The sequence below is a fragment of the Pipistrellus kuhlii genome, unplaced genomic scaffold (genome assembly GCF_014108245.1).
Source record: "Pipistrellus kuhlii isolate mPipKuh1 unplaced genomic scaffold, mPipKuh1.p scaffold_m20_p_8, whole genome shotgun sequence".
Lineage (NCBI taxonomy): Eukaryota > Metazoa > Chordata > Mammalia > Chiroptera > Vespertilionidae > Pipistrellus > Pipistrellus kuhlii.
Genome location: NW_023425584.1, coordinates 18554826 through 18568171, shown reverse-complemented (window position 1 = coordinate 18568171; position 13346 = coordinate 18554826). Strand labels below are relative to the sequence as shown.

The 13346-nt window shown below is 56.4% G+C and overlaps 1 protein-coding gene across 1 annotated transcript; it reads right to left on the bottom strand.

The window, feature by feature from the left end:
- Positions 1-6442: 6442 nt before the first annotated feature.
- Positions 6443-13089, bottom strand: ARSI (arylsulfatase family member I). Its single transcript, XM_036424535.1, has 2 exons — positions 12428-13089; positions 6443-8713 (listed from the first exon to the last, which is right to left on the bottom strand). The coding sequence occupies exons 1-2, from the start codon at positions 12739-12741 to the stop codon at positions 7303-7305; spliced, it is 1725 nt and encodes a 574-aa protein (XP_036280428.1). The 5' UTR covers positions 12742-13089; the 3' UTR covers positions 6443-7302.
- Positions 13090-13346: the final 257 nt, after the last annotated feature.

Below are 13346 nucleotides of genomic sequence, written 5' to 3'. Positions count from 1 at the left end.
CAACCAACTCGGAAACGCCCTGTTCCCGTTGCCCCGGTAACTGCCTCCCCAACACCTGCCTGCCTTCCACTGCGAAACCTGCTCCAGAACGCCCTGGCCTGACCTGTACACAATACTGCAGGCATGTGTGGGCTGGGGCAGGTGGACAAAGCACCCCGTAGGTGTGGGGGGGGTGGGGGAACGGGGCTGGCGGAGGAGGGGGGAATGACTGCAGGAGGGGGAGGAGAACAAACTTCATCCACAAGTGATCTGCTCTCTTCCCACCTCCCCCACCTCCAACTGTGGGGCCCTCAGATGGGATTAAATAGGGGCAAAAAGGCAGTTGCCATGGTAATGGTGGGTGCCACATTCCAGGATGGTCCCCAGGAAAGACAGGATGCAGTTACCCTGGCAACTTCAGCTCCTCTGGAGAGACAGGTATTGCCCCGTTGTCCTGGCAACAGCGGGGTTCTAAGGTTTATAGGGAAATGATGGCTAATTCATTGGGATCTCTCTCTCTCTTACTGTAGTCTCTATAACTGTCTCTCTGCTTCCCTCTGTATTTTTTTTTCTTCTGCTCTTTTTTTCTTATTTTTTCTTATCTCTGCTCTTTGCCACTTTGCCCATCACACTGTGCTCTAGCTCAGGAAGAAGCCCCCCATCATAGCTGTCACAGTTGGTCCCTCCTGAGGCTCCTCCATAACCTCTCCCCCGGCCCATGCCCCTGAGGGCCATGGAGAGCTGGTCTCCTGGGGCTCGTGTCCCAGTTTCTGCTGGCGCTTCAAGTCAAGGTGAAAGAGGTAGAGGAGGCAGTGGGGAGGGGAGCACGGCCTGGCCTGGAGAGAAGCGGCCACAGACCTGCCCTAAAGCCCTCATCCAGGGTCCTGTGGGCACTTTCCCTGCCAACTGCAACTCTTCAGGGCAGGAGCCATCTCTGTGGCCCAAAAATCTCACCCCAAGGCCTGGGAGGTTAAAGATCTGAGTTCCCTTTGAGCTCTGACATTTGTTGGCTGTGTGATCCTTGGAAAGTCAGTGCTCCCCTCTGAGCCTTCAGCGGGCTTTTCTGGAAAACAGAGCAAAGCTGCCCCTCAGAGAGGAAGGCAGTGAAGATGGGGCGGGCTCATTTCCCTGGAAGAGAAAAGGGAAGGTCTAAAGCAGGACCCATGACCATTTGCATCACTCCAGCTTGCACTTAGGATCTCAGACCCTTCGTGCCCTCTCCCTACATGCAAGCCCATTTTACAGCCCACCAGGCTGAGGTCTCCTGCCAGCACGTGCCCATAATGGGCACAGGTTGGATAATGGGATCCAAACCCTCTGGGTTTCTAACCCACCTCCTGAGACCCTCTAAAGGGCCTTGTGGGTCACCTCACTTGCTGGACACAGTGTCTTGTCGGTAATCCCAAACCCCAGAAGGTCCCCAACTCACATCCCTAGGTCCAGGGGTCCCTAGAGACATCAGGTACCCAAATGCTGCCCCTATTCCTGGAAGTCGAGGGTGGGAGTGATGCAGCCACTTCACTTCTTCCCAGGAGAGAAACAGGAGGGAGGCAGAGGGGGGAGGAGGAGAAGCAGAAGCAAGCAAGGGAGGAGGGGTGATGGCTTAGCCACTAATTGTACCATTACCACCTTCAGAAAAAAAGGAAAAACCACTCAGTTTTGTTTCTCTGCACAATATGCTTCCCGCTTCTGCCGCCAACGTTGCAATTCAGAGGCAAAGAAGAGAAGCCGGTGCTCTGGGCTCACAGCCGGTGGGCAGCAGGCAGGGCAAGGAACACCTGCCTGAGGCTAGATATGTAAATGGGGGTGTGGGGGCAGGGCCGCACCACCTCTCACTGCCCGACCTTGGGGGAATCGCTTCCACACATGAAAATGGTGCTACAGCCCTTAGTGACCACGGAGGACACCCCAGTTATTGTGCCTGAGAGGAAAGTGTGCAGTGGTTAGAGCATCTCCACGACCTACAGGCTGTGTCATTGTGGATAGGTATCCTAACGCCTCTGTGCCTCAGTTTCTTCGTCTGCGGAGTTAAAAATGTTCCCTGCCTCCAGGGCTATTCTGTGGCTGAAATGAGATCAGCCCGGTGGCTGACACTGTAAGTACTCCACAGATAGGAATTGTTATTATTGAGGGACTTCCCTACGCGCTTGCTCTCTCTGTACCCTGGAAGCTCCACCGTCTTCGAGTCCCAGCACTTTGGGGTGTCCTTCTCTGAGGCCCCCACTGGAGTAGAGCTCGTGATTTGAACATCACCTTGCCCAGGCCTGGACTGCAGCACTTTCTATAGAATGAAGGACTGGAGCTAAAGGGAGAGGGCTCACAGGCCTGAGGCTGTTTTCATGGAGATCTAATGTTCTGAACAGGAGGTGATGGCTTGACCTGACCACCCTGTGCCTCCTCCTCGCCTTCCCCCAGGAAATGGAGCATCAGAAGAGAGCAGAGCCGGTGGGGCAGGTACCAGGGTCATCCCAGGAAGAGCCATCTGTGACTCAGAGGACATGAGGGAGGAAGGCATAGGTGGCCAGCTTTCACCCAGACTCTGCAGGGACCATGGAGATGGCTTCTGGGGGCAGGGCCAATCCAGTCCCATTCTAGCCCATCACCCGCATCACCATATCCATTTGTTCTTCCACTTCATTTCTCTTTTTCAGCTCTCCTTTTTTTCCTTCTTCCCTTTCCCCCATTTTCTTCCTTCCCTCCCTAAAGCCCTTCTTCCTCAGTGCTGCCTATCTCCCCTCCCATTTCTTTTCACCCCCCTTCTTGTCGCTACCTTCTTTTCCTTCTGTCAGTCTCCATCACTCTTCTCTCCGTCCCAGTGCTGTGCTGGCCAGACCCAGGGCACAGGATCCTGGGGGATGGGCAGGATCCAGACTGCAGGATCCTGATGGCTGGAGAAAGAAGGGGAAGAAGCTAAAAAGGTCTCCTTGGCAACTCTCTCTCTCTCTCTCTCTCTCTCTCACACACACACACACACACACACACACACACACACACACAACTCTGAACCTTTGAGAACCTAGCACAGGTGTGTGGACACTGCCTTGGACGATCACCCCCATCCGAGTGTAACTGCCACCGCTAATTCCCTGCCTCCCATGTGCCAGAAAGGCTGCCAGCTGTGCCCAGTGGTTGCGGGGAGCAAGGAGCTGGCCCTGCCTCCGTGGCACTGAGAGAATAAGTTGATGATTGCATCAGGGGAGACTGTTCCTACCAGACTCTCCCCTCCCCAGGGCCAAGGCAGGCATGCCAGCCGGCACGTGTGCCCCCATCCGCAACATGTATGCAGTACACAAGAGCAGGACTGCATGCTGCGGGCTGGTGGCCAGTGAGGGGAGCCCTCCAGGGCTCTGAGCACAGCTCTGGCAGGCTAGGATAGGGAATGTGAACATGAATACAGGCTGTACTCCTTGTATATGGGGAGGGACCAGAGGGACCAGGGCCAAGTTCCTGGGTCATGGCAAGGATAGGGGGTGAGGGAGATGCTGGTCCCAGTAGCACCGTGGCAGCTCACTCTAAGTCCACCTTCCACAGCCCTCTCACGTGCTCATGTGCACATGCCCAAGAGCCTCGGGGTCCTGCAGGGACCTGTCCCACTAAGAGCAGTGAGTGCAAGGGGCAGAATTGGTGGAAAGTGGGCCAAGAGAGAAATGCTCCTGCAGAGGGTCTAGGCCACATGTGTCAAACACAAGGCCCGCGGGCCAAATCCGTCCCGCCAGGCCTTGCAATGTGGCCCACACCGCGCTGTCATCACTGCACTCCGCTGCGTTTCCATCACAATGACAGTTTATGACTGTTCAGTAAAGCATTCGGCCCGCGATTTAGGCTGGATTTTAGATTTTGGCCCCTTCTCTGATTGACTTCGACACCCCTAGTCTAGGCAGAGGGTGATGTGGTGAAGTCATCATATTAATGCCAGGCTTGACTGGGAAGGGGGAGAAGTGGGGGGTCAGGGAGCAGCACTGTCCTCTGCGATGTTCCCCACAGGAGGCATCCCTGCAGGGGAGAGGGAGAAGAAGCCACGGGACAGAGGACAGCAGCTGCTGGGCCAAGGCCTGCACAGCACGACCTGCAGTGAGATGATTCAAGTTCAAGTCCTCCTGTTGGCTGTGGGTACAAGTGGCACATCGTTTCCCCATTGAGGCCTTCACTTCCTCCTGAGAAATACGGGGACAAGATGTTCCTTCACAGACTCCAAGGATATGAAAAATAGTTTTTCCACTTTAGAGCCAGGCCCTGTGCTAAGCACTTGGCATATTGCACTATTTGTACCTCACAAAGGATGTCCACGAGACAGGTACAGTCATGATCTGTTTTTGCAGAGATAAGATGTGGTTTACCCATCTAGGGTTTGTGTGACTTCAGCACCCTGCCCTGAGCTCTTTGGCCTCCACTAGGGTAGGAAGGGCCCTGAGAGAGCACAGGCCCCCTACAGATCATGGCCGAGGCTCAGAGAAAGGAAGCTGCCCACCCGCAGTCACACAAGTCAGGGGCAGATCCAGGGCCACAATCTGAACCCTTGACTCCCAGCTCCTTCTCTTACCCTGTTCTGCCTTTCCCCTTTCTGACACTGCAGGGCTGCTTGCCCAGGTCCCAAGATCGCCAATAGGCACTGAGGAGAGGAGGAAATGGTGCCAAGGCCCAGGGAGGGGCTCAAGCCCCTCCAGCCGGGTCTGGGGTTCTCTCCTGGCTTCTATGAGACTGGCCATCGCTGTTCGGGATTCTATAAGCGGGTCCCTGCTCAGATAGGGCCGCCCCTGGCTCAGACCCATCAGGCTGGCAGACCTGCTGCCATCTGGGTCAGCCAAGGGGGAAACGGGGCTTGTCTGCCACCTTTGGACGCCACTCCACTCCCCCAGATCAATGACCCAAGAGGTCAGAGCTGCCTCTGGTCTGCCTGCCGCCCGTCCCTCCCCTGGAGCAAGCATCTGCCTGCTAATACCAGTCAGAGGCTTGTCACAGGGTCCAGACTAAGGTGCCCTGGCTGGAGAGAATGCAGGGGCCTTGAGAAGCAAGACAGGGGGCAGAGGGAGCATGCTGATGGCTGGGCAGAGCGGAAGCCACAGCAAGCAGGCTGAGCCTCTTGTCACAATGTCCTAAGTCCTGATCACGTCTCATCTCACAGCCTCCCTCAATCTCAGGTCAGGGCCAGCTGCCATACCCCTGTTAGTCAGGCTTGGAGGTTGCTGGGCTATTGCTGGGCTGAGTTAGGCAGGACTCAGCCAGGTGAGCTCCCGGCTAAGCTGGAGATTAGACCAAGCCTCCTTTTCAGGAATCAGGAATGGAGCCAGCCCCCAACCCAACCTCACCTGGGCTCTCTGTATGGGGCCACGTTGACCAGAGGGCGGGCCTTGTGTGTAGGAAAGAGCAGAAGGGACTTTTTATGGCTCTGCACTTGTGCAGAGAAGCAGGGCTGGAGATGGAGGCTGGGCCACCGCTGGCAGAGCCGACTCAGCAGGCATGGGCAAGCCTATCGCTCAACTGGCACAAACCTCGAGCCACGGGGGAGCCAGCTCCACATCACTCTGGAAGGGCCCAGCCCACACAGCTGGGACACGCCTCCAACAGAGCGGGGGGTATCCTGGGTAATGGGCAGACTGTGGACAACCCCTCCCTGGGGGACACTGGGCCTGGGACACCATCCCAATGGGTGACTTCTCCCAAGTCTCCCTCCTGAGCAGGCAGGAGCTGGGGCTGGCTGGAATCAGAGGCCTCAGCCACTCCTGGTCCCTGCCCGCCATGGCCCTGGCACCAACACCCTGGGGAAAGGGAAAGGTTTCAGTTGGGAAACCAGGGTTGGGAGTAAGGAACCCAGGACATGAATGGTCACCTCCGCCCTGCAGCCCCAGGACAGACCTTCACTCCTGGGCTGAGCCACCTCTGCAGTGGGGATGCAGCTCCAAAAACCCAAACCCCCTCCACCGCACCGCACCCACCGCACCCCACCCCATCCGCAAGCTGACGAGTCCTAACAGGCCTCCTTTGCCGGTGACAAAAATAACTATTTTCAAAATTCACAGCAGGGCTTTCGCCTACACACTCTGTGCCGACTGGAACCTGAAGGGAGATCTGCAGAACGCAGTGTGCGGATGAGGCACGCTGTGCAGCAAGGAGGCTCTGAAACCCCCATGCCCCTCCTCCCACCACCACTGAGCCCATGTCCCCCAACACACACACACACACACACACACACACACACACACACAGGAACACACACACGGGACCCAGAACAGTCAGGTAGGAAGGGCTCTTAGATCATCCACTATACTCAGGGGCACTGAGGCCCAGAGAGGGTCCGGATTTCCCTGAGGTTACACAGTGGATGTGTGGCAGGATGTGACCAGAACCCACACGTCCCACGTCCAGGCTAGCTGCCCACCTCCTCTCCCATTCACTTGGAGCTCATACCTGGATGCACATGCACACACTCACTTGTGCTTACAAACAGCACCACAGCCCTCGGTTGTGTGTTACTGCATTTTAATCGTGTTCACGGGCTCCTCCACAACCACTAGCCAGGCCAGTCCTCCACAGCCCTGTGAGGTAGGCAGAGCCAGAGATAGCATCCCCTTTGCAAGCAGGGGGAATTGAAGCCCAGAGGGAAAGGACTGGGCCCAAGGTCAAAGCAGAACCCAGATGTCCTGATGGTTGGTCCTGCAGCAGCTAACAGCCAGGCCAATTCCTCTGGGTGCTGGGGTCAGGAAGGGGAACTCTGTACCACAGCCACCCCCCAACACCCACCCACCCAACAGTCCCGCCCCCGGGCCATGTGAAGAACCAGGAAGGTCACCTCCTTGGACCCCTGCACTTGCACCCAGCAGCCAGGGATCTCTTCGGAGAGTGGCCAGACTGCCATGCTCAGCTGGGGTCCAGGCCTGGACTTGCCTCCATGTGGCCCCTCGCCCAAGCAGTACCGCAGCAGGCAGGGTTCGAGGATGAGACCTTAAATGAGCTGGGAGGCTGGGAGGGAAGTCCCAGGAGCTGCACCATGGCACCGGCGCCAGGTTCACATCACAGAGCCACAGCATCATCAGAGCTCGTTTCACAGATGAGGAAAGAGAGGCCCGGAGAGCTAGTGCAGGTCACCCGGGGTCACAGAGTAAGTCAAGGGAGAGACAGGGCTGGGACTCGGGCAGCCCGTCCAGTTTATGCTACCCCTACGCCCATGCCAAACTCCCTGCCCTTCCACGGAGCGGCTCTATACCCTGCATTGCCCTGCAGATGGGGCCGTGACCTCTGGTCCTTCCCTGGTTGAGAAGCAGGACCAGCCTTGCGTGGAGAAAGATATTTAGGAGGCCAGAGGCCCTCACCCCCCTTCCCCTCACATCAGATCCGGTGGGACATCAGTCTGGTGTTGAGTTTACGGAAAAAGGACCGCAGCTTGCAAATCTTGCACTTTTTCTTGCGGCGCCCCCGGGAGAGGCTTCGAGACCTGGCCACCGCCTCCTCCTCCTCCTCTTCTTCTTCCTCATCACTGGCCCAAGGCCCCCAAGCCCCCCCATTAAAGTCAGGGTGGGCCCGGGGGTTCTCCGCCGGGTAGCGCACAGGGATGGCCGTGCGGTTATAGTCCACCAGGCGGGCCAGCAGGGCGCGGACCACGTCCGGCCGCTGGCCAGCAAGGTCCTCCCGTTCGTAGGGGTCGGCGCTGATGTTGAAGAGCCACACGGCCTGGCGGGCGCTGGCCATCCGCTCCAGGTTCCACCAGCTGCCGGGGAAGGCGGCCAGGGTCTGTGGGGGGATCCAGTCGCCATAGCCCGGGTCCCCCGTCAGCAGCTTCCACTCGCCCACCCGGATGGCAGCCTGCACGGCCGTGTTCCAGATGCCAAAGCCGCCCTCCAGGGAGCCGTGCCGGGCATGGTTATAGAGCGGGTCGATGTTGTGCAGGATCTCGGTGCGTGGCGAGGCCCGGCCCTCGCTGATGGCCGGCCACACATCGTAGCCATCGAGCCCGTCGGCCGCAGAGACAGCGCCACCGGCCAGGCCCACCAGGGTCGGGTACCAGTCAGTGATGTGCACCAGCGCCCGGCTGGTCCGTCGCTTCCGCTTGAGCAGGGGGCTGTGGACGAAGCCCAGGCCCCGCACCCCGCCCTCCCAGTAAGTGCCCTTGCGTCCTCGCAGCGGCCAGTTGCTGCCCCCCGAGAAGGTCTGGCCGCCGTTGTCGCTGGAGAAGATGATGACGCTGTTGTTGTAGAAGCCGTAGCGCTTGAGGGCCCAGGTGATGTTGCGCACGGCCTCGTCCATGCAGGTCACCATGGCCGCGTACTTCCGCCGGGCCACGTTGCCCATGCTGCGGTAGCGGTACAGGTACTCGCGGGGGGACTGCAGGGGCGTGTGCACTGCCTGGAAGGCCACGTACAGGAAGAGGGGCTGCCGGGGGCTGTGGCTGGCTAGGATGTGGCTGACGCGCTGGGCATAGAGCATGGTGGAATACTGGCCACTGAGCCCCCAGGCCACGTTCTCGCCCTCGTGCAGGTCAAAGCCGCACACCCCGGGGCCATCGCAGTTGTCGTAGGTGTAGTAGTCCACGTTGCCCGTCAGCGAGCCCAGGAAGGTGTCAAAGCCGCGGCGGGTGGGCAGGCACTCCTTCCGGTAGAAGCCCAGGTGCCACTTGCCCACCATGTGGGTGGAGTAACCTGCCTCCTGCAGCTTCTGGGGCAGCGTCACCTGGTCCAAGGGCAGGCAGTTGGGCTGCCGAGGGCGGATGATGGAGTGCTGAAGTCCCGTGTGGATCTGGTACCTGGTGAAAAGAGCAGAGGGCACAGAAGGCACAGAGTGAGCTACAAACCACTGCCCTGGCCACCCAGCCCACAATACTCACCCTGGAGTGGGCCCTGGTCCCAGCATGATGATCATACATAGTAACCAGCAGGTTAGTTAATAGTAATAGTAACCAGCAGGTATTATCAAATGTGCTGAGCACTTCAAATGCATAATCTCTTTGAGAAATCAAAATCAACTGATGTAGATATTATTATCATTTGAGGAGATGGAAGTTCAGAATGGTTAAGCCACTCACCCAAGATAACACAGTGAGGGAACTGGGGAGTTAAGGGTCAAACCCAGGCTCATCTTAACAAAATAGTAATAGCTAACAGAAGTACTCACTATGTGGTCAGTACTGAACTAACCCCCTATATGAATTATCTCATAAAATCCTAACAGCAACCTAGGAGGTACATATCCTTATTTTCCCACTTTCCAATTAAGGTAACTGAGGCTCAGTAAAATAAATCACTTACCCGGTGATTCATATAATTAGTAACTGGAGTTTGGATTTGTATCCCTGGCAGTCTTTAGAGACTTCTGAGTCCCTAAGTTCTAAACCACTAACTTGCTATGGGGCCTAGAGAAGTCCTGCTCTCTTGGGCAAACTCCTATACACTCTTCAAAGCCCAACCCAAAGTCTCCCACTGTAAAGTCTCTCACAAATCTTGCTTCTGAGTTCCCTCAGCATTTAGTACCCATGATCATTGTCACACTTGGCCATGAGATTCTACTCAGTGTACATGCTCTCGGGCCCAGAGAGCCCAAGATTCTTCTCCGCGTACATACTCAACTTTGTATTCCTAGCGCTCAGGTGGTATTTAAAGAAACGCTCAATTACTTGGGAATAACAGAATGATACTCACAGGATTTAGAGTCAGAAGGTACCTAAGGCATCTTCTAGCTTATTCACCTTGTCTTTAAAAGGAACTAAGATCTATAATAGGGGAAGAGCCTTCCCAAGGTTGTTCAATAGTCAGGGGCAGAGCTTGGACTTGAACATAAATACAAACAGAGTCCAAGGACAAACCCTTTTCCAGCAAAGGAGGCTGCCACTTCCCTGCTCTGTTTGCTCATGTGCAGGAGTGAGGTGGTTGACATCGAAGATCTTTACAAATCTTTCTAGCCCTGGTCAGGCAGCTCAGTTGCTTAGGACATCGTCCTGATATGCCAAGATTGTGGGTTTCATCCCCAGGTCAGGCACATACAAGAATCAAACAATGAACATATAAATCAGTGGAACAAATCCATGCCTCTTTCCCTCTCTCTCCCTTCCTCCCTCTTTTAAAATCAATGAAAAAGAAATCAATCAATAAAAACATTTCAGTTCCCAAACTCTATGAGACTAGTTCTTCTGTGCCTGCCTGTGAATTCATGTGGCCCCTGGATCTGTGTCACTTACAGAGGCGAACACCCTGAGGCAAAAGCCAATGGTGAGCCTGCATTCCTCATGGCTCATTCATTCATTCAAATCCCATGCCCCCTTGTGTGGTAGAGGCCCTCATGTGATCTGCTTATGGGCTCTTGCCTTTACTCAAGTCTTAAAAGTCCAGAGTAAATAAGAAGCCTGGAACTTCACAAGAGTATTAGAAGCCCACACCTCTCCCCGCTTCCCTGGGGTATCCAAACTAAGACCTGAATAACTGATACCTTTAACCTAGGTACTGGAGGGGGGGTGGGAAGGGATCTGTTTTGGTTTCCTTGTCTTATAGCTGTTATTATTAGCTATCATTAGCTTCTGCCTTTTTTTTTAAAGAGAAGGGAAGAGGGAGAGAAAGAGAAGCATTGATATGAGAAACACCGATCAGCTGCCTCCAGTGCGCACCCCAACTGGGGATCAAACCTGTGACCTTTCAGTTTATGGGATGGCGCTCCAACCCACCAAGCCACACCAGCCAGGCCTATTGCCATTTTTAATACTATATACCACTTACATTATTTCACTTAATCCTCAAAAAATCCTACAGGAAAGACTATTATGACCTTCATTCTACAAATAATAAAACTGAAGCTCCCAAAAAATAAAAAAGAAGCAACCAGGGGCCAAAGACAGCTGGCAGTGGAGCTGAGCTTTGAACCCAGTGCATGCAACTCACGCTCAGAATTTCCCGGTGATGCGGCCTCTGCAGACCTCAGTCAAACTAATGAGTGATTGGAGCAGATGAGAGGCCAGCCTCTCTTTCTAGGGGCTGAGCACCATGGAGCACTGTTGTATAAAGTGGGTGGGCCGGCTCCGAATCCCTGAAGCCCAAGTGCGAGTGAGTAACATGAGAAACCTTGGCTCTCTCCAGCTTCACCAAACACGACTGGACTTATTAACAAACACTAATGAGAGTCGTCAGCATCAGTCAGAGGGAGCCAGCTGCAAGGGGCGGGGAGGGCGCTGCCCAGCCACGCTCAGCTAACTTCACCGATCAGGGGGCTGGAACGCTGCCCTGCTGGCTGCTCATTCCCCTGCTTACACCAAACGTCACCTCTCTCTCGGGACAGAAATGCTAACTTGTGCACCACTCCCCGAGAACACAGATCCCTCCTCCCCCGACTGGAGGTTAGTCACCATTTGGTCTTCACCACCCCTGCAACGCTCACCACATACTGGTGCACTGGCCCCTCTTCCTCTTCCTCCTGTTCTCTCTCTCTCTGTTTTTGGGTGGAAATGCTGAGTGCCAGGAAGAAAAGGCAGCTAGGGGACCCATCTCCAGGACCCCTGTCAAGTACCTGGCCTCTCCACCCCCTCTCATACAGACCCTGAAGTCGGCATGGGCATGAATGAGTTGGGTCTTCCTGACTCCACGCCTCCGTTTCCCCCATCCAGGAATCAGGGAGATTACTGCTCTGGTTCCCGAGTTCATGCCAGTGGCTTTTGGGTGGAACTTGGGAGAAAGCAGGCCCTGGACCCCATCCAGGGAGGATTAGCTTCAGCCTTGCCAAAGGATTTTCTCTTAAGTGGCCAAAGTTTGCTTTCCACACCCCCACGTCCTGTTCCCCTGCTCTTGATCTCGCAGTCCTGCTACCTTGCCTGTGGACACCTCCTGATGAGAAAGCAGCACTGTCTCCTTGGGACCCCCAGCCACTGTGGGAGGCTTTTGCATAGGAAAAAAACAGATGCTCGGAGAAATTAAATCACTAGTCTAAGGCTACTTAGGTCCTGGCATTCTGTGTGTCTTTCACCTCCACCTATCAAATCTCTGGTTTCTTCCCAATACAGTCATCAGTTTGGGGATTCAAATCCCTCCCGTGACAGAGGCTGCCATGCATTGACAGCCAAGCAGGTTACACGAAATCCATGCCATCCTTATCACTGTTTCTCAAGATAAAAACTGTTCTTCATCCCATTTTATGGACAAGAAAACTGAGGCTTAGAGATATTAAGTGATTTGTTCAAGGTCCTCAGGGTATGTAAACAGAAGCGCCATTGCCCTTCACAGGGTGTGGAGTGTGAGTGTCCTAGAACACCAGAGGGAGAAGACCTCAGAGATGAGTCAACCCCTTCCGTGTACCGGCAGGGAAACTGAGGCTCAGAAAAGGCAAAGGATTTACTAATGATCACACAGCTAGCTGGAGACAGAATTGGCCAGGAGTCCCGCTTTCTCGGGTCCCAGAGGGCCGATTGTAAATGCTGGGGAAATCTACGACTGCGGTTTATTAGGGACTCAGACGGCCGGCCGGCGGCCTGGGCCATGCCTACCTGCCCGTGAGAAGCTGGCTCCGCGAAGGCGTGCAGATGGGCTGGATATAATAATTCTCCAACTTGACACCGTCAGCAGCCAGGCGGTCCAGCGTAGGGGTCTCGATATCTGAGCCATGGTAGCCCACGTCGTGGTAGCCCTGGTCGTCGGTGAGGATGAAGATAATGTGGGGAGGCTGGGGTGGGGCGACGGAGGGCTGCTGCTCGCTAGCCTCCGTGGGGCCGTCGGCCACCAGACCCGGCTTGGCCCAGTCCCAGGACAGGTAGCCAAAGCTGAGCAGGCTGACCAGCGAGAAGCCGGTGAGGGCGTGCATCGCCAGGCCGGCCTGGCCGGTGCGTCCCGGCGCGCGGGGCTCCCCGGGGCTCCCCGCCGCCGAGCGCGCCCAGGGCGCACGGCCCGCACGCCCGCCGGCCCGGAGAATGAGAGAGCGCCTAGCGCCCCCGGGGGCGGCCCCGCGAATGGCCTGGAACTGGAGACCGGACGGCGAGGCCGGGCACTCTGGGGAGGTCAGCCCCGCGCCCCGCGGTCCCCTGCCGTCCTCTTGCCCCCCCGCCCGGTGCGGCCGTCGTTCCCTCTCCTCCGGCTCAGCCAGGCCAGCCTGAGACACGGCGTGGGGACTTCCAAACTGTGCTCTCCACCATCCTCGGACTCTCCTCTCCGTCTAGCCCTCGATTTCTCCCGCCTCCCAATTTCTCTCGCCTCTGCTTTCCCTTTCTCCTCCCCCCGCCCGACCCTCCAGCCCCAGGCCCGGCCTCTCGCCCCGCCCGGAGGAGTCCTGAGAACTGGTGGCCTCCCCGCGGGAAGGTGGGCAGGACCCGGGCGGGAAGGGGAGGGAGGCGCAGGCAGGGCGGGCCTGGGGTTGACACCGCCAGGGAGAATGAGAAAAAGTTGTAACATCTGCCGGGGAGCCCCAGGTGG